This window comes from Schistocerca americana, chromosome 5 (assembly GCF_021461395.2).
Source record: "Schistocerca americana isolate TAMUIC-IGC-003095 chromosome 5, iqSchAmer2.1, whole genome shotgun sequence".
In the NCBI taxonomy this organism is placed as follows: Eukaryota; Metazoa; Arthropoda; class Insecta; order Orthoptera; family Acrididae; genus Schistocerca; species Schistocerca americana.
In genome coordinates this window covers 659,073,572-659,095,342 of record NC_060123.1, presented here as the reverse complement: position 1 = coordinate 659,095,342, position 21,771 = coordinate 659,073,572, and the positions used below count along the sequence as shown (strand labels likewise).

Genomic DNA, 21,771 nt, shown 5'->3' with positions numbered 1-21,771 from the left:
CGACGGTTCAATCCCGTCTCCGGCCATCCTGATTTAGGTTTTCCGTGATTTCCCTAAATCGCTTCAGGCAAATGCCGGGATGGTTCCTTTGAAAGGGCACGGCCGATTTCCTTCCCCATCCTTCCCTAACACGAGCTTGCGCTCCGTCTCTAATGACCTCGTTGTCGACGGGACGTTAAACACTAATATCCTCCTCCTCCTCCTCCAGCAAGAAAAACACAGTTTATGTACGTTTTTTAGAAGTGGAAAAAGAGACAAATTCTGGTAGGCATATTTGCCCTCCGGTCATCGGCAACAGTAGATTTGAGAGGAGAGATGGCAAAAACGGCGAGAGAGAGAGAGAGGTACTGAAGTGACAGAACACAAGTACAGAAGAGACATGCAGAAAAAGGGGGTTAACTGACAATGAGAAAATACTGCTTGACAGTTACAGGGTGACAATTATTGACCAGCATGAAAAAAAAAACGTGAATTAGTCACAAACTAGGACGTGCACACACTTTATTCAACATGTAAACGTCACTACAGATATTCGGATTTAGGTTATGAAATGTTCGATACGCCTGCCATCATTGGCGTTGATGTCGCGCAAACGAATAGAGAAATTCTGCATGACTTGCTGAAGTCTGGGAACATCGATGCTGTCAATGACTTCCTGAATGGCTGTTTTCAGCTCAGCATTGGTTTTGGGGCTATTGCTGTACAACTTGTCTTTAAAACAGCCCCACAAAAAGGAGTCGCACGTGTTCAGATCCGGAGAATATGGCGGCAGATCGAGGGCCATCCAGTGGCCTCTGGGTACTCCAGAGCCAGAATGCGGTCCCCAAAGTGTTCCTCAGGACATCAAACACTCTCCTGCCACGATGCGGTCCAGCTCCGTCTTGCATCAACCACATCAGGTCGAAAACAGGGTAACTTTGGATTAAGGGGAACAAATCTTCCAAAACCTTCAAGTTTTGTAGCTTGTTTCAGAAGCGGACAGCTACAACAGAAAATTGTTTTACCGATGGGCACAACCAGGCACCGTGCCATCAAGGAATATCTCAGCGATTATTCCGTGACTGGACACTGCACACTACACAATCACCCGTTGAGGGTGAAGAGACTTCTCGATCGCGAAATGCGGATTCTCAATCCCCCAAATGCGCTAATTTTGCTTATTGATGGTCCAGTGCAATTGAAAGTGGACTTCGTCGTGGGTTTCGTCGCTAAAGCAAACCATACTAATTGCCATAATCCCCTGCTGTCAACCGTGTAGTGTGAACCTCCTACCGCAAACCGTTTGGAATTTATAACGATTTTATTTCATATAGTTCACTAATTGTCACCCTGTATGTTAATTATAGTTAAAACTTAAACTGTCAAAAGAAAGTGCTTCTTAAGTGCTTCAGCCTTTTCTTAACTACAAGAGTCCATTAAATTTTGCGGAGAGTGAAGGGTAGCTTGTTTCAGAAGCGGACAGCTACAATAGAAAATTGTTTTGCCGATGGGCACAACCAGGATACTAGACAAATAAGATGTTGTGGTTACGATGGGATGACAGGTAGTAATCTCTGATGCAAAGTACTGGAGGGCATGCCACTGACGAATCAAGGAAGTAGACGTCGCATGTCATAGGCACGTAAGTTCTATGGTCAAAACCTTCCTAACTGGGCGTTTGAAACAATGACGTGGCCAGACACGGGACCGTGTAGATGTAACGCACTCAAGCATTCTTGGTTACTACCAATCGTCTAGAATTTTCAGTAATCGTGGGGTGGTGTATTACATCGCTATGTTACAGATTCTGCAGGACGAGTGACTGCACACATTTACGGTCCACAAGCTGTGGAAACACGTTTCGAAACTTCTGGAGAACAAAGAGGCAAGGGGAAGTCTTTCAGTATGTGGCGACAGTATTTTCTGTCTATTTTACGTGCTCGTCCAAAGCTCTACCCAAGTCATTCACCTTTTTATGATGAAATACTGGGATACCGTCGATAAGAACAGAAGGCAATTCTTCGTGGCATTCACAGATAATTTCAAATATGATGTTAAATTTACTTGGGCGCAAAACCAGAGGTTCAAACTAATGCTAAGTCCCACCTCAACATTAGATATACACTCCTGGAAATTGAAATAAGAACACCGTGAATTCATTGTCACAGGAAGGGGAAACTTTATTGACACATTCCTGGGGTCAGATACATCACATGATCACACTGACAGAACCACAGGCACATAGACACAGGCAACAGAGCATGCACAATGTCGGCACTAGTACAGTGTATATCCACCTTTCGCAGCAATGCAGGCTGCTATTCTCCCATGGAGACGATCGTAGAGATGCTGGATGTAGTCCTGTGGAACGGCTTGCCATGCCATTTCCACCTGGCGCCTCAGTTGGACCAGCGTTCGTGCTGGACGTGCAGACCGCGTGAGACGACGCTTCATCCAGTCCCAAACATGCTCAATGGGGAACAGATCCGGAGATCTTGCTGGCCAGGGTAGTTGACTTACACCTTCTAGAGCACGTTGGGTGGCACGGGATACATGCGGACGTGCATTGTCCTGTTGGAACAGCAAGTTCCCTTGCCGGTCTAGGAATGGTAGAACGATGGGTTCGATGACGGTTTGGATGTACCGTGCACTATTCAGTGTCCCCTCGACGATCACCAGTGGTGTACGGCCAGTGTAGGAGATCGCTCCCCACACCATGATGCCGGGTGTTGGCCCTGTGTGCCTCGGTCGTATGCAGTCCTGATTGTGGCGCTCACCTGCACGGCGCCAAACACGCATACGACCATCATTGGCACCAAGGCAGAAGCGACTCTCATCGCTGAAGACGACACGTCTCCATTCGTCCCTCCATTCACGCCTGTCGCGACACCATTGGAGGCGGGCTGCACGATGTTGGGGCGTGAGCGGAAGACGGCCTAATGGTGTGCGGGACCGTAGCCCAGCGTCATGGAGACGGTTGCGAATGGTCCTCGCCGATACCCCAGGAGCAACAGTGTCCCTAATTTGCTGGGAAGTGGCGGTGCGGTCCCCTACGGCACTGCGTAGGATCCTACGGTCTTGGCGTGCATCTGTGCGTCGCTGCGGTCCGGTCCCAGGTCGACGGGCACGTGCACCTTCCGCCGACCACTGGCGACAACATCGATGTACTGTGGAGACCTCACGCTCCACGTGTTGAGCAATTCGGCGGTACGTCCACCCGGCCTCCCGCATGCCCACTATACGCCCTCGCTCAAAGTCCGTCAACTGCACATACTGTTCACGTCCACGTTGTCGCGGCATTCTACCAGTGTTAAAGACTGCGATGGAGCTCAGTATGCCACGGCAAACTGGCTGACACTGACGGCGGCGGTGCACAAATGCTGCGCAGCTAGCCCCATTCGACGGCCAACATCGCGGTTCCTGGTGTGTCCGCTGTGCCGTGCGTGTGATCATTGCTTGTACAGCCCTCTCGCAGTGTCCGGAGCAAGTATGGTGGGTCTGACACACCGGTGTCAATGTGTTCTTTTTTCCATTTCCAGGAGTGTAGATTTTTCGTTCGTTTCTGAGATGGCAGTAATTATATATTCAGGTCTGTCACTTAAAGACAGAGACAACAAATATAGAAATTGTGTTTACGCGATGTCATTGATATGTTTATGGGGCGCACTTCGCAGAAATCGAGTGTGAACATTATATCAGAGTCATTCTTTTACGTTCCTGTTTGATTCGAAACACTGTGGCCTGCTCCTGAAACCAGCCTTTTATTACCTGGTGTTGCACATTTTCTTTCGGTGCCTGCATATAGTCTTGCTTCACGTTGCTAAGAACTTCTGATTGCGTTTATAGATACAGGAAACAAACTGGACGATATCAACGTGCTGCAAAAGCTCTGAAGAATCTAAAGATAAACTAGAATTGCATTAAAATTATATCAGTGAGAACCAAATAGCATTAGAAACGTACGAGAAAGTAGACGCAAGGGCAACTAGAGGAGTAAGTCAAGCTCGTAATTTACATCACCCGTAGTTAAGATAGAGGTTGCAAGAGAAACTATGTATACAAAATTTTAGAGTGTTTAAAGGAAATAAAAAGAAGCGCTTTCGTATGTGACAAAAATGTATCAGATACACCGTTCCCCGTTATGGGTCCGTGAAGTTTTTGACACTAGTGATGTTCAGAGACGGTGTTCAAACTGCCGCCTGATGAAGACTGTTTCAGAGGTGTTGCTGAAAATTTCGTCCGTTTACATCAATACACGACTAGCATCTGCGTACTACTGATTCTCTGACAAGCTCAAACAACAAGATGTTTCGCAAATAATGGTTCAAATGGCTCTGAGCACTATGGGGCTTAACTTCTGAGGTCATCAGTCCCCTAGAACTTAGAACTACTTAAACCTAACTAAGCTAACGACATCACACACATCCATGCCCGAGGCAGGATTCGAACCTGCGACCATAGCGGTCCCGCCGTTCCAGACTGTAGCGCCTAGAACCGCTCGGCCACTCCGGTCGGCCGCAAATAATGACTGCAGCTTCGACCGAACTGGCATTCAGCTCTTCTGGAGCGTCGGTAGCTATATTTTACACAAAACGCGTCATCTCACCCCCTCACCCCCCCCCCCCCCACCTCCCACCCCCCAAAAAGAAATCAATACGAGGTCAGCAACATCTCTAAAACAACGTTCAGCACACAGCCGTTCAACACTATCTCTGAACATTACAAACGGCAAAACTTTCATGGACTCGTGGCGTGTAAACGGTGCACCAGAGACATTTTTGTCATATACAAACTGTTTCCATTTTGTTGCTCCTCTAAACCTATTATCCATAAATAATTTTTTACGGCCTAGGTATGTAGAAGATCTAGTTAAACAATGTGAATCAGAACATACCTTTCGTACTAGAATAAACGGACATTTTTACAACACTGTCAGATCTGACATTAATAGCATTAAATACATGCTGACATTAATAGCATTAAATACATAAAATGAAAATGACTCGGAATCTTTACGAAAGAAAATTGATAACTTACTATCTGAAGTGTTAAATGTCAGTATTAATTATGACAATAATCAAAGTCGTGAATTGTACCTGTCCGAATAACCGAGCGCGTAGAAACACTTCCAGGACCCTGCGGTGCGCTCCAATCCCGGATCAAATCTGCTCGGCGGATTAACGACAAGGGCTGGAAGTTGTTTGCAGGCGGTCACCGACATGGGACTAGGTGAATACCGGGCCCGTACACACGTCCTGCCTCAGTAACATGCTTCGCAGACATCTAGAAAATTTTCTACATCTGCATCTGCATCTACATCTGCGCCTTGAAGCCACCGCACTGTGCGTGCCTGAGGGTACCCTGTACCACTACTGGTCATTTGCCCTCCTGTTCCACTCGCAAATAGAGCGAGGGAAAAACAACGCTCTGTAAGCCTCCGTATAAGCCCTAATTTCTCGTATCTTGTCTTCGTGGTGCTTACGTGCAATGTATGTTGGAGGCAGTGGAATCGTTCGGCAGTCGGCTTCAAACGCCGGTTCTCCAAATTTTCTCAGTAGTGTTTCTCGAAAAGAATGTCGCCTTTCCCATAGGGATTCCCATCTGAGCTCCCGAAGCATCTCCGTAGCACTTATGTGATGTTCAAACCTGTTGTTGTTGTTGTGGTCTTCAGTCCTGAGACTGGTTTGATGCAGCTCTCCATGCTACTCTATCCTGTGCAAGCTTCTTCATCTCCCAGTACCTACTGCAACCTACATCCTTCTGAATCTGCTTAGTGTATTCATCTCTTGGTCTCCCTCTACGATTTTTACCCTCCACGCTGCCCTCCAATGCTAAATTTGTGATACCTTGATGCCTCAAAATATGTCCTACCAACCGATCCCTTCTTCTAGTCAAGTTGTGCCACAAACTTCTCTTTTCCCCAATCCTATTCAATACCTCCTCATTAGTTACGTGATCTACCCACCTTATCTTCAGTATTCTTCTGTAGCACCACATTTCGAAAGCTTCTATTCTCTTCTTGTCCAAACTGGTTATCGTCCATGTTTCACTTCCATACATGGCTACACTCCATACAAATACTTTCAGAAACGACTTCCTGACAATTAAATCTATACTCGATGTTAGCAAATTTCTCTTCTTCAGAAACGATTTCCTTGCCATTGCCAGTCTACATTTTATATCCTCTCTACATCGACCATCATCCGTTATTGTACTCCCTAAATAGCAAAACTCCTTTACTACTTTAAGTGTCTCATTACCTAATCTAATCCCCTCAGCATCACCCGATTTAATTTGACTACATTCCATTATCCTTGTTTTGCTTTTGTTGATGTTCATCTTATATTCCTCCTTTCAAGACACTGTCCATTCCGTTCAACTGCTCTTCCAAGTCCTTTGCTGTCTCTGATAGAATTACAATGTCATCGGCAAACCTCAAAGTTTTTACTTCTTCTCCATGAATTTTAATACCTACTCCGATTTTTCTTTTGTTTCCTTTACTGCTTGCTCAATATACAGATTGAATAACATCGGGGAGAGGCTACAACCCTGTCTCACTCCTTTCCCAACCTCTGCTTCCCTTTCATGCCCCTCGACTCTTATAACTGCCATCTGGTTTCTGTACAAATTGTAAATAGCCTTTCGCTCCCTGTATTTTACCCCTGCCACCTTCAGAATTTGAAAGAGAGTATTCCAGCTAACGTTGTCAAAAGGTTTCTCTAAGTCTACAAATGCTAGAAACGTAGGTTTGCCTTTTCTTAATCTTTCTTCTAAGATAAGTCGTAAGGTTAGTATTGCCTCACGTGTTCCAACATTTCTACGGAATCCAAACTGATCTTCCCCGAGGTCCGCTTCTACTAGTTTTTCCATTCGTCTGTAAAGAATTCGCGTTACCTACCGGTAACAAATCTAGCAACCCGCCTCTGAATCGCTTCGATGAGTTCTTTCAACCCGACCTGGTACGGATCCCAAAAATTAGAGCAGTACTCAAGAACAGGTCGCACCAGCGTCCTACATGTGAACCCCTTTTTCTTAAAATTCTCTCAATAAACCGAAACCTACCACAGTTCTCACACGCTCGTTCCATCTCATATCGCTCTGCAACATCACGCCCAGATATTTAAACAACTTGACTGTGTCAAATAGTACACTAGTAACACTATATCCGGACATCGCAGGTTTGACCTTCCGACTCATCCGCATTAACTTACATTTTTTCCATATTTAGGGCTAACTGCTATTCGTCACACCAAGTGGCTTTGTGGTAAGGTCTTATGGGACCAAACTGCTAAGGTCATCAGTCCCTAAGCTTACGCACTACTTAATCTAACTTGAACTAACTTACGCTAAGGACGACACACACACCCATGCCCGAGAGAGGACTCGAACTTCCGACGGGAGGAGCCGCAAGAACCGTGACAAGGCACTTAAGACCTCGCGGCTACCCCGCGCGGTACACCAAGTGGAAATTTTGTCTAAGTCGTCTTGTATCTTCCTACCGCCACCCAGCTTCGACACTTGCACGCGAGGTAACAGTAGACACAGACATATAGGGTGACATATAGGGTACACAAATCCCATCACGGGAAGTTGTGTTGGCGTCAAGAAGGGCTACCGGCCACCCACTATCACTAACTTTGCCAAATGCGAAGTTACAGGCCGATCCCGTCGAGACACGCGATAAGGTCAGTAAGAGGAAGACGAATCTGAAGTGATGAACTGTAGACGGAGAAAGGAGCAGAATGTTACCAGGTTGCAAGGGAGAAATCTGGCACGGATAAACGATTTCAGAAACTTGGGGTGCCTACTTATTTCTGGTGTAACATATGAGAGAGACTTCTGCTCTACAATTACTCGGATGAGAGAAGAATTCAATGGAACGTATATTCTGTTGACATCTATGAATATTTTATTAAACGGGAAAAGAATCCTGCACAAAAAAACCTTATAGAGCGTTGCAAAAATATGAATCGCAGACCAGATACTGGCACCGCATGCTGTGCCTACCCCGAACAAGCAGAAGAACGTATGAAGTAGTACTGAGAAATACGGAGGAGGAACTTGCTTATGTGGAAATAACTTAAAATAGCTCCGTAGGTGAATCAGTTGTTTACTACGTCACTCATCTTGTTGTGCTGCTCTAACTGACAGGAAAATAGAAGCAAGATGAAAACGATGAAAGTAACGAGCAGAATTCTCAGAAGACGCCGCTTACATTGGAAAACAAGACGATTAGCTCATGGAGGATTGCCATTAGACCATCCCGCTGCCTACAGATCGTAAGGAGGTGAAGAAGTAAACAGCAAGAAAACCCCCGTGCATTACTTGTAATCTAACAGAGATTTTCTTCAGAGCTTCAGCACTGTTGTGGTCTCTTTTGCCAAGACTTCGCTCAAATCCTTTATGCTTCCCATCTCACTAGTTGTAGTTACAGTGAACCGTCAGAAATTACGATTTTTGATGAATGTAAGTGTTTGTTGGACACAAGAAAGCGACTGTCTCTCCAGTTTTCACTTAACAATGAGAGACCTCCACCGATATTTCGCAAGAAGCCAATCAGTGGATGGCGGCGCGTATTCTGTACAATCACTAGTCATTTCTTTCCTTGATCTGTTAGTGAACGAGATAAGCGAAAAATGAATAACTATACTCCTATCCGCGCCCTACCTTATTTTATCTTTCCGCATAATCCCTATGTGAACTATTCGATCTAGAAAATGCATACCACGTACAGCTTCTGTCTATATTTGCTCAACATTCCGCTAGCAGACAGCCTCCTTTCTTTCAACCATTTCCTTCTAACCATCTGATTATAATTTCAGCATCCTGTCTGAATACATGTCCTCTGTTAGGCCGATTTTATAGTGATCACAGAAACATATGCAGTGACGAAGAATTATCAGTACCGTAGTTTAATTTTATCTGATACGTTCACCCTCCCTTCATACAGCTGATTTAATGAGTAGTGCTACTTCATACTACCTCACATTACTGTTCCAAAAAAGTGTATTTAGTAACTCCAGAACATTATAACAACTGCGTGATACCGGATTTTTCTTCTATTTATTTGCGTTATATTGTACCTGCCCAGATTTAAAGTGATGTAAAATTCATTCCAATACGTCGAAGCTTTGTCTAGATTTTGCTGATGTTCGTACTTACTGAGCGATGATGTTTTCCTGTAGATTACAGTATTTTTAGTGACCTATCTGAATGTTCTTCGCTCTTTGTATTAAGACGTATAAATCAAGAAATTAAGGTTGAGTACATGTAGTACGGCTTCTGGTAATAAATGATAGATGAACTATTTCGTACCACAATTCGTAAGAACTCTACCTTAGTAGACCTTTTCGTTAACCTTTGCTTCACAGATTTTTACTTAAGTAAACATACGGAAAAATGTATATTTTATTAACGTTTCTTCTTTTGTGTTAAAACGATATATGCAGAAAGTAATCAAACGATTAGTTAATTCCAAAATGTGGAATATTGTTGTACGTAAACATGTTTTGCTGCTTCTAGCTATTGTTCTGATTGCTCCTCATAGGTATTTGCTTTCGTAAATCCTGCCAAACATTTGTTCGAATGATTATTATTTTTTATTGGTAATATGCTAATATAATCCACTATCACGGCATAAACTTGCAGCTAAAACATTCTACACAGGAACTACCACTATTACAGAGAGGCGACGAGGCCTAAGAACTGTTACTCATTGCAGTTATCAGGCCTGTCTCTGATGGGAGAATTTAAGAATGTTACTTTCTCTAACACGTGTTAAGTTTTCAGTGCAGGTCTTGAACGCCGTATACACGTGACCAGTACTGCGTTTAGGCTTTATGGGACGCACTCTTTGCCATACGATAGTTGGGTTGGGTTGTTTAGGGGGAAGAGACCAAACAGCGAGGTCATCGGTCTCATTGGATTAGGGAATGACGGGGAAGGAAGTCGGCCGTGCCCTTTGAAAGGAACCATCCCAGCATTTGCCTGGTGCGATTTAGGGAAATCACGGAAAACCTAAATCAGGATGGCCGGACGCGGGATTGAACCGTCGTCCTTCCGAATGCGAGTCCAGTGTGCTAACCACTGCGCCACCTCGCTCGGTCATACGATAGTTAATATACTACTTGAAGAACAAGTATAATCTACAGCAATTCTATTTTTACTTAAATATAAATGAGCTTACTCTAAACTCCTCCCGAATCCTCTTGTCTTCCTCTTCCCTCTGGCGGGCAAATTTCCTGTACAGGTCATCCTCTTCTTTGCGGTGCTTCATCTCCAGTTGCGTCTGCTCATCCTTGTCCTGCAAACAAACAACGGAACAATTATTTACTGCCATGTTACTAAAGACTGCAAGAGTTTTTGTTGTGAATTTTCCTTCGATTACGGTGTGGACACTTGTGTAAGGCATACATTTCATACATGATTAAAAATGGCAATTTAAAAAGAAATGCTAAAGAAAGGAAAACAGAAACGCAATATCTACTAAAACAAGTTTGTTTATCTTATTTTCAAAAATCATCGTTATTTTGTCGACCTTCATGATACATTCTAAGCAGTTGGTGTCGATTCCATAATTATTGCTAAGCTGCAGCAGTAAGACTCGGTGACTTTTTATTACAAGGAAACTTCTACCTCTGCGCCCATTCAGGGATGTTTAAACAGATAAATAATATACCAGATCCTATGTACAGCTGCTTATGTTTCCTGTCAAAAGTTCGATGTAGATTTCTTCAGGGATCGGCTCCGAATGTATTTAAGCATAAATATCTCTCAGATATCTCCTTCAAAACCATTTTTCTTTTACATGAATAATCGATGCGTGATGTTTGTGATCACGTTGTTTCCTGAAATGTGCTAAGTTTAAGGATCGGAATGCATACTGTAAAATCATGAGTTTAAAATAAAAGCAACATATCAACAAACGCACAAAATCAGAACCTACAGGGCAACAGTGAAGAACCTGGCATTATTTGGGGCGGAGACGATAAAGCTAGGAAAAAAAAACTGTGAGCAACAGGAAAAGAAAAGAATAAAATCCTTTCGAAGTCACTAGGGCCAAAAAAGGAGGTGAAAGGTGGGAACAAAGATAAAGGGGAAAGTAGTATTGGAATCTGACGACAATATCACAAGGAATCATACTCACAAGGACAAGATGGAGTTGACTAGAAATACCAGAAGAGCTCGGAAGACAATATTTAGGATGAGAAAGACAGTGGGAACAGAACGGGTTGTTCAACTGAGAACGAACTGATCTGAGATGGCGATTAAGAAAAGGACAACTGGAAGAATAAGTACACACTAACTTATATAGTACCGATAAGTGCCACAGAATGGGATAAGAACACACAGAGGAACATCAATGGAGCAGACCAAGAAAGAGAACATTGAAGATCTCAGAAGAAGAGCGAGGGAGAAGAAGGAAGAGGGTGAAGAGGTTATGAAAGAAGAGCTAACCCATTCTATGAACGAATCGGCAGTCCTGCAGTGGTCATAACAAAGGGAAAGTAAGAGTAAGAAGAAAAAGAAGGGAATGGGTATGGAATAGTTCAGAAAACTGAGTGGATTAATTCACGATTGCCAGGCAAACATTAATAATGGCAGATCAACTGAAATTCAACTTTCTACCCATTTACAGCATTATTACGGTGACTTAACAAGGTCGGAAGGTATCTATTCAATACATCTTGTTTGAAAAGGTACAGTGAATGGAGACATTAACTTGAGAACGCAATTAAATGTCGGAATTCTAAAATTATGTGGAAGTGTGCTATATTAGCTGCACCGGTAATAAATTTTCGTTTGCAGTCATGTTTGTACTATCTATGTGGTACAACGACAACCAAACCTTATTGAAAGGTACTGTTGCAATGACAAAATATGTACACTTCATTTCAGCTTATTTAGATCTATTCTCATCACTAAAAAATTAGTGTGTTGCGCATCCAGACAACATACCGTCTGACCTACTTTTTTGCTCCTCGTAAAATTGTCACAACAGTGATGTAATTTTGAATGCCAACACTTCTGATAAATAAGTTATTTGTTTCACGAAATAACTTGACGTATCCCGGAATCTATTGTCGAAGAGTTGCCTGAATGGATTGCTGACAACGCAAGCCATTCCTGAAGAGAAGGAACAGCGGATCAAATATGGATCCACAAAGCGAACGCTTCCCACGACCCAACGATGACGCAGCCGCAACTCAACCGCTAACACCGTTATATGCGTCCCTTAGAGACAATGCAACCACTGTGTCTTCGTTCTATTGTTTCTAAAAGATAATTTCGTCTCCTTGAGTGTTCATGCTAAAGGAAGTTAATTAGCTGTATGTGTGAAAGGTTTTATATTTTCCCCGCCGTCAGAACCAGTCGCTGAAAACGTCCTGTCAATCCATGTAAACCTTTTTTAGTAGCGGCTAACGTGTATTCCGAATCTGTTTCCTCATAACATTTATGTAACAGTTCATTTATGTAACAGTTCCGCGAACAGACTGACACCGCAGCCACGGTGAGCAGTAAAAAAGGAAAGGAAGGCAAATGTCATATGTCAGGATCAAAATATGGCGATGAGTAACGTAAGCAACTATATTAGGTCAACTCTAATCGCATTCGATATTTTCAAACTTCCCATTTCGAAATGAATCCGTCCAAAAGTTGCGTCAGTTCGAATGCGAAGGGAGCAATGACCTGTTGCATCCATGTTTATTCGTGGACTCGTGATCTTTACAAATCCATGTTCCCTGTGTTAAAATGCTCTCTCAGCGAATATAACACGCTTTATGATAGCTGCCTATAACGACAGCCATGACAGCGAAACACAACGTGGTAGCCTACACTACTCTGGTTATACTGTGAAAGCGGATCAAGTGGTCGTGGATATTTGGAGGCTTTGGTGCAAGATGAAAAGGCACTAGAAGACATGCTGTTCGAACAAATCTGTGACGCCGGCCGAAGTGGCCGTACGGTTAAAGGCGCTGCAGTCTGGCACCGCAAGACCGCTACGGTCGCAGGTTCGAATCCTGCCTCGGGCATGGATGTTTGTGATGTCCTTAGGTTAGTTAGGTTTAACTAGTTCGAAGTTCTAGGGGACTAATGACCTCAGCAGTTGAGTCCCATAGTGCTCAGAGCCATTTGAACCAAATCTGTGACGTGACGGTTACCGAATAATTTTCGGGACTGAGCAAGGCATCATTCTAGTGTTTGGTTTTCCCAACTACGCCTCTTTGACCAAATAGAGTTTAGCCCCTCCTCCCCCCCGTAGCTGAGTGGTCAGCGCGACGGAATGTCAATCCCAAGGGCCCGGGTTCGATTCCCATTCGGGTCGGAGATTTTCTGCGCTCAGGGACTGGGTGTTGTATTGACCTAATCATCATCATTTCATCCCCATCGACGCGCAAGTCGCCGAAGTGACCTCTTTTCGACATCTGCCTTTGGGTCTCATCCTGTCTATCGTTCCGTAATGTTCGCGTTGCCATTGCGTGCAACCGGTCGCAGCTATGGTCTTATTGCACTCTTCTACCTATATTACCAAAGGACTGCAACGGTGCAAGGATATAGTTGCAGCTTCCTATCTAACGACTCACAGAGGCAACAAAAATTTTATTTTCAACACTCCGTATAATTATTTAGAGAATTTCAAAATGTAAAATACTGTTATAATCTACTCATTACGACATATAATCTTACGTTACAGGTTTCAGTTAATAACTGAAGTATTACAATTACAAACTGTATATTTATTGAGACAGTTAAGGGAGGCTAACTGATCGACGCGCAAATAACGCAGAATATATTCTTCGAACATTTGAGAACGAGAACACTTAGCGACTTCCAGCAAAGTACATGTAATTTGAAACTTAATTTATTACTTCTTTACTATAAATCTACTCGCAACACAATTTACAGACCATATCCACGCGTATCGCAGAATACGCTTACAAAATTATAGCGTTGTACGACGCATAGTTCTGGAGATAAACACTGAGATGTGTGTTCAACCATAACGCTTTTACATGCTTAACGTTATGTATTTAACAGATTAACTCATTTCTAAAGTAATCAGACGTTTCGAGCTGTTTTATACACGAGCGTTCGACTCATTAAAGAATCGAGGGTGGGGAGTTACTGCTTAAAATCTCGAATAAAGAAGAAAAAAAGGAAATATTAAGGGTAACATTTCGTCAACATCGAGGTGGTAACAGACGGAGGGCAAATTTAGATTAGAGTAGGCTGCGGAAGGAAATCAGTTTTCTTCAATTCAAAGGAATCATTTCTGCATTTGGATTAGCCTTTTTAAGGAAACCACGCAAACGGTAAAACGGGATGTGGACGGATGGAAATTTGAATTCCGGTCCCATCGAACGCGAGTGCAGTGTCTTAACCACTGCCCTGGAATGTTCCACCAGGTGTCCTCATAAAAACTGACGCTTCTTCCCGCCGGCTGACACCTTCTTCTGTGCGGCTGTCTACCACCGTTATGTAAAACACCGCCTGGCTCCCCTCTGATACCACTTAGATGGGTGACGAAATCGTCTCGGGATATGAGACGAATAACAACGCCGTCCTGACGCAACGTTTCCATGTTTTTCTTACCCGTCACACATCGGAGAACCTATAATATTACATTTCATTTATTGAGTCGAATTATATACGTCATATAACCATTTGGCTCTTCAAAGAAATTCTAGAAAAAATAAAAGTGTGTTAATTTACGGGTTCCTCTCTCAGTGAGGACATACACAATAAGGGGGGAAAAAGAAAAAAACCGCACCAGGAAGGAATATCCGAATAGAACGTAAATGATAGATGTGATGTACATGTCGAGACAAACAAACGATTACAATTTCAGAAAAATTCGAAATTTTATTCAAGAGAAAGAGCTTCACAAATTGAGCAAGTTAGTAACGCGTTGACCTACCTCTGGCCCTTATGCAAGCAGTTATTCGGCTTGGCACTGATGGACAGAGTTGTTGGACGTCCTCCTGAGGGATATCGTGCCAAACTTCGTCCAACTGGCGCGTTAGATGGTCAAAATCTCGAGCTGGTTGCAGGGCCCTGCCCATAATGTTCCAATTTTACTGACATCAATTTGTTGTAGAACCATGGAACATATTTTGTGTTCAGACAAAATGACCTTTCTAGACTCTGAGAAGCGCATCTGCAGAAATCAGCACGGTTTTAGGAAACAGCGGTCATGCGAGACACAGCTGACCCTCTTTTTGCATGATATACAACAGGCTCGAGATATCGGCTCCCAGGTTGATGCCTTATTTCTCGACTTTAGAAAGGCGTTCGACTCAGTTCTGCCCTGTCGCTTGCTCCAAAAAGTGAGTGCTTACGGTCTATCCGATGACATATGCGGTTGGACAGAAAGTTTTCTAACAGACAGGGAGCAGTAAGTCGTCCTGAACGGGGTGCCTTCAGCAGAAACAAGCGTAACTTCAAATGTGCCCCAGGGCAGCGTAATAAGTCCGCTGCTTTTTACGATTTACATAAACGATCTGGTTGATGGTATTGACAGCGGCCTTAGACTGCTTGCCGATGATGCTGTAGTCTACAGGAAAGTAGTATCACACGAAAGTTGTGAACAAATCAATGAGGATTTGCAAAAAATAAATGCGTGGTGTAATGACTGGCAGTTATCTCTCAATATTAGTAAGTGTAACCTACTGCGTATAACAAGGCGAAAATCCCCATTAATGTGCGAGTACAAAATAAATGTCCAGTCTTTGGAAGCGGTAACGTCCATCAAGTATCTGGGTGTGACTATTCGAAATGATCTCAAATGGAATGATCAGATTACAAAGGCAAACTCTAGACTGCGGTTTATTGGTACTCGTAGAATCCTGAAGCGAGGCAGTCCTTCAACAAACGAAATTGTTTACAATACGTTAGTTCGTCAAGTCTTATTGTTCGTCTGTATGGGACCCTTACCAGTTGGATCTCGTTCAAGAGATTGAAGAGGTCGAAAGAAGAGCGGCAAGATTCGTCACTGGTACATTTAGCCATCACGAGAGGGTTCCAAAACTCACAGAAAGTTTGAAGTAGGATACACTTGCAGATAGACGACGCGCCAAACGAAAGGAGCTGCTCACTAAATTCCGAAATCCGATCTTCGCTGAGGATGTAGAGCATATATTATTACCACCAACTTTCAAATCGCGCAATGATCACCATTCAAAGACAAGGGGAAATTAGAGCTCGTACTGAGAAAAGGTAAAGGGACGAGAGAGGCAATTCTGACGTTACGGCTAATAATGGAAGCAAGGCTAAAGAAAAATCAAGACACTTTCATAGGATTTGTCGACCTGGAAAAAGCGTTCGACAATATAAAATGGTGCAAGCTGTTCGAGATTCTGAAAAAAGTAGGGGTAAGCTATAGGGAGAGACAGGTCATATACAATATGTACAACAACCAAGAGGGAATAATGAGAGTGGACGATCAAGAACGAAGTGCTCGTATTAAGAAGGGTGTAAGACAAGGCTGTAGCCTTTTGCCCCTACTATTCAATCTGTACATCGAGGAAGCAAGGATGGAAATAAAAGAAAGGTTCAGGAGTGGAATTAAAATACAAGGTGCAAGGATATCAATGATACGATTCGCTGATGACATTGCTATCCTGAGTGAAAGTGAAGAAGAATTAAATGATCTGTTGAACGGAATGAACAGTCTAATGAGTACACAGTATGGTTTGAGAGTAAATCGGAGAAAGACGAAGGTAATGAGAAGTAGTAGAAATGAGAACAGCGAGAAACTTAACATCAGGATTGATGGTCACGAAGTCAATGAAGTTAAGGAATTCTGCTACCTAGGCAGTAAAATAACCAATGACGGACGGAGCAAGGAGGGCATCAAAAGCAGACTCGCTATGGCAAAAATGGCATTTCTGGCCAAGAGAAGTCTACTAATATCAAATACCGGCCTTAATTTGAGGAAGAAATTTCTGAGAATGTACGTCTGGAGTACAGCATTGTATGGTAGTGAAACATGGACTGTGGGAAAACCGGAACAGAAGAGAATCGAAGCATTTGAGACGTGGTGCTATAGACGAATGTTGATAAGGAAAGGGATGAGGAGGTTCTACGCAGAATCGGAGAGGAAAGGAATATGTGGAAAACGCTGATAAGGAGAAGGGACAGGATGATAGGACATCTGCTAAGACATGAGGGAATGACTTCCATGGTACTAGAGGGAGCTGTAGAGGGCAAAGACTGTAGAGGAAGACAGAGATTGGAATACTGTAAGTAGGCTGTTTAGGTTTTTTTATTGGTAACGCCACCTCTGTATGTAAGTAGGCTGTTTAGGTTTTTTTATTGGTAACGCCACCTCTGTATGAAAATCACTGGCTGTGCTGTGTGCAGTCTGTGGCTGCTTTGCATTGTTGTAATACTCGCCATTGTAGTGTTAGGCAGCTGGCTGTGAACAGCGCGTAGCGTTGCGCAGTTGGAGGTGAGCCGCCAGCAGTGGTGGATGTGGGGAGAGAGATGGCGGAGATTTGTAATTTGTCATGAACTGCTATATTTATATATGATGATATCAAGGTAAATACATTGTTTGTTCTCTATTAGTATCTTTCATTTGCTAACTATCCCTATCAGTAGTTAGTGCTTTCCATAGTTTGAATCTTTCATTTAGCCGGCAGTAGTGGCCCTCGCTGTATTGCAGTAGCTTGAGCAGCGAAGATTTTTGTGAGGTAAGTGATTTGTGAAAGGTATTGTTTAATGTTAGTCAGGGCCATTCTTTTGTAGGGAATTTTGAAAGTCAGATTGCGTTGCGCTAACAAAATATTGTGTGTCAGGTTAAGTACAGTCGTGCATAATTGTTCAAAGGGGACGTTTCAATACGTCAAGCAAATAATTGAGGACGTAGGTTGCAAGTGCTACTCTGAGATGAAGAGGTTAGCACAGGAAAGGAATTCGTGGCGGGCCGCATCAAACCAGTCAGTAGACTGATGACAAAAAAAAAAAAAAAAAAGACTGAGGCGTTCAGACAGTCGTTTTTCCCTCGCGCCATCCGCGAGTGGAACAGAAGGGGGGTAAATACGACTTTGGCGCGAACTGTGCCCTCCGCCACACAGCGCTTGGTGGCTAGCGGAATATATATGTAGATGTAGAAGTAGATGTAGATGTAGAAACGTTCTCAATTGGGGAGAGATCCGGCGACCTTGCTGCCTAAGGAGGGGTTTGGCAAGCACGAAGACAAGCAGTAGAAACTCTCGCCGTGTGCGGGCAGGCATTATCTTGCTGAAATATAAGCTGAGGATGGCTTGTCATGAATGGCAACAGAACGGGGAGTTGGATATCGCCGACGTACCGCTGTGCTGTAACGGTGCCGCGGATGACACCCAAAGGGGTCCAGCTATGAAATGAAACGACACCCCAGGCCATATCTACTGGTTGTCGGGCCGTATGGCGGGTGGCAGTCATGCGATATCTCACCGCTGACATGGGCGTTTCCGGACAAGTCTTCGCAGGTGATCCGGGCTTAATTCGAAGCGGTACTCATCGCTGAACACAATTCTACTCCAGTCGATGAGATTTCAGGCCGAATGCGCCTGACACCACCGCATACTGGTTTGTTGGTGTACAGAGGTCAACGGTAATCGGCGTAAGGGGAGATGTGAGTTCAGCCTACTTTCCTCGCAGTCACTGAAGCACGAGTTGCATGTCCGATCGATAATAATGATGAAACAGGGGCTTCCAGTGCCTGCCTGACGATTGCTCGGTCCTGTCGGTCCTCCGACCATGGTTCACCCACTCGTGCCAACATCGTCGCATTGTGGCGTCGCTCTTATTCAAATGACGAGCGATTCGTCGATTACTCCAACCGACTTAGCCCAACTACACATCCTCTCTCAAACGCTGACATCTGCGTATATCGTTCACGCGTCTGTCTGCGAGGTGCAGTTACTGCCCAGCTGAGGAGACGGAATAAAATTCGCAAAAGTTTTATGCCCTGGTATCGACGTGTCCCCTATCTTTGGCCGCTGTGCAGTGATATTACACTGCAGCGTCTCTGATTCATCGATCGGCCGCCAGAAGTTTCCACTTTTCCGTTCTCCGTCGATACCTACATGATAGCGATTTGTGACCAATTTGCACAACTCCCTCGTTGTGAATTCTGTTTTTTTTTTTTTCATTTTTTATTTTATGTTTCATACTTCATCTGTTAAGGCAGGGATATGGTTCTCCATGTAGGGTGTATTCTCCCGTCGACGACGAGGTTGTTATAGACGGAGTATATAGCGGAAGAACAAGGAAGGAAATTGCCAGTGTAGAAACCATACTGGCATTCGGCTTAACGATTTAGGAAAATCACGGTAAACATTGATTTGGATGGCTGGACCGGGATTTCGGTGCTTACGTGATTCCATGAAATCCCGTAGGGTTAAAGCAGCAAGGTTTACGTCGTGGCCTATTTCGAACCCATTAGGGGGTTTCGTACTCCAAGTTAAAAAGTATGTATTTCCACTTTTCATTTCATTTTTGGTTTAGAGGTGCGAAGACAGGTTAAAAATCCTTCTCCCTCGTTAAAACTTCTGTAATAGTTACTTACAAACAAGCACTGAAATAGGCTAATAAAAGATAATAAATCGCTGCAGTAACAATACGCTGACTAACGTGGAAATTTAAAGTAATTTGCGCGAAAGTCAATCTTCAAATGCGAGAGTACAAAGCAGGATAACCTGTTTCCTCCACAGAATTGCTAGACCGCGACTGGTCGGTGCACCTAATGAGTTTTATTTTTTACTAGGGAAATTACAGTCTCTGCATGAAGCGTTGGCGCAATTGAGCGTTAAACTGAACTAAAAGAATGACCAAGAAAAGCGATGTTTCATAATCAGCGAATAAGTTAATTTCGTACCAGCTCTTTCAGCCTTTCAGTGACAACATTCTCGTTTGCGAGGATAATATTCTACAATGTGCCCCTGTCGGTAGACGATTATCATCTCTGACGACTTCACACTACGTAGACTACCTGATCGCAACTATCCGGACACGCAATGTAAGCCGGCCGGTGTGGCCGTGCGGTTCGAAGCGCGTCAGTTTGGAACCGCGTGACCGCTACGGTCGCAGGTTCGAATCCTGCCTCGGGCATGGATATGTGTGCTGTCCTTAGATTAGTTAGGTTTAAGTAGTTCTAAGTTCTAGGGGGCTGATGACCTCAGTAGTTAAGTCCCATAGTGCTCAGAGCCATTTGAACGCAATGTAATGTGGAAATGACCACTAGATGTCACGAGAGGCGGGGTTGCCAGTATAAAAGGAGGTGGGTAGTTTTGCGTTGTCAGTATGTAAGTAAGCTGTTTAGGTTTTTATGTTGGTAACGCCACGCAGTGCTCTGTATGAAAATCGCTGACTGCGCTGTGTGGAGTCTGTGGCTGGTTGCACCCATTGTTGGAATATTCGCTTGTGTAGTGTTGGGCAGTAGAGATGGGCAAACTGAAACACCTAACTGTTTCCAAACAAATGAAACAGTACAATGAAATGTTTCGATATGCTGTTTCGAAACAGAGAAACAGTTTGTGTTTTGTAATCTAATGAACCTACACATTTTATCATCTTGAATGTCTACTCTATAAGTATGTCCACATAAACACAAATGAGGTGCGAGAGCGCTAATCATATCGCAGAAACTATGAAAGTATCACTTAGGCGTCTTGGCAGTTTCGTATTTCCTGCAGCAAATGCGCTGCTTTCGTGTCGTGTTACATTTGAATTGGCTGAGGACAGCCATAGCTGAAGACTGAAGGACCACCACGAACAGAACTGGAGGTGGGAGCAAACTGCAGAAACAACGGATATGCTACTGGGATTCCCACATTCCGTTAATATGGGTAATATACCCATCCTGCTAATTTCCATGCACACAAAGGGAATCATTGTGGATAATAGCCAGTGACTATAGACTCACAGATAATGTCAAATAATTCAAATAAATAACAAAATATAACAAAATAATTTTGTCTTTCAAGGTGTTTCGAACTGTTACTATAAATTCACCATGCTTCCCAGCTCTTCGCATTCACCATTACACTATCAGTGATACGTCAAACAGATTGCTTGCAATAATACCTACATCAAATTTATGTTTATGTCTAATAACTGTCACTCTAGGCCTTTTTTTTATTCAAAATGTTGTAGGCTTGCGTTTCTTAATATGATTACTGTACATGACCAGAGAAACGTATGTTATAAAAAAAGTGTAATTTAACTGAATGATTTTCACATATTTATTATTTTGAATGTGAATAGTATACGTTGTTTTATTGTTTGGTTAGTGTTTATAAAGCAGATGTTACGCCATTTCGGAATAGGACAGTCAGCTAGAAACGAAGCTTTATTTTCGGATACCTTAAGCTTCATGCTATTGCTTCTCAAAAAGATTTCGACGCCCTTGAAAGTGTTTCACGAAGTGGTATGTTGTGTTTCAGTACCGGTGCCGAGCCCGAATCTCGTCCGTCACAGAGCGGAATGAAACACAGCTGTTTCGAAACAGTGAACCACAGCCGTTCCGAAACACTGAAACAGTTCCACGTATCGATACACTGTATCGAAGCATAGAAACAGTGGCCAAGTCTATTGGGCAGTTGGATGTGAACAGTGCGTAGCGTTGGGCAGTTGGAGGTGTGTCGCCAGCAGTGGGGGATGTGGGGAGAGAGATGCCAGAGTTTTGAGATGTTACTAAGAGCGGACGATCTGGACGTGTGTTCGTCAGAAAAAGAAAATTTGTAAGACTGGATGTCATGAACTGATATATATAGACTTTTGGACACTATTAAAGTAAATACA

The 21,771-nt window shown here is 43.5% G+C and overlaps 1 protein-coding gene across 1 annotated transcript in view; it reads right to left on the bottom strand.

Annotated features, from left to right (window-relative positions):
- Nucleotides 1-21,771, bottom strand: part of LOC124615839 (hillarin) — a 528,083-nt gene that overhangs the window by 99,301 nt on the left and 407,011 nt on the right. Inside the window, exon 2 of the mRNA XM_047143992.1 lies at nt 10,166-10,282. Coding sequence (XP_046999948.1) covers nt 10,166-10,282 — 117 coding nt within the window. The remainder of the gene's footprint in view (nt 1-10,165; nt 10,283-21,771) is intronic.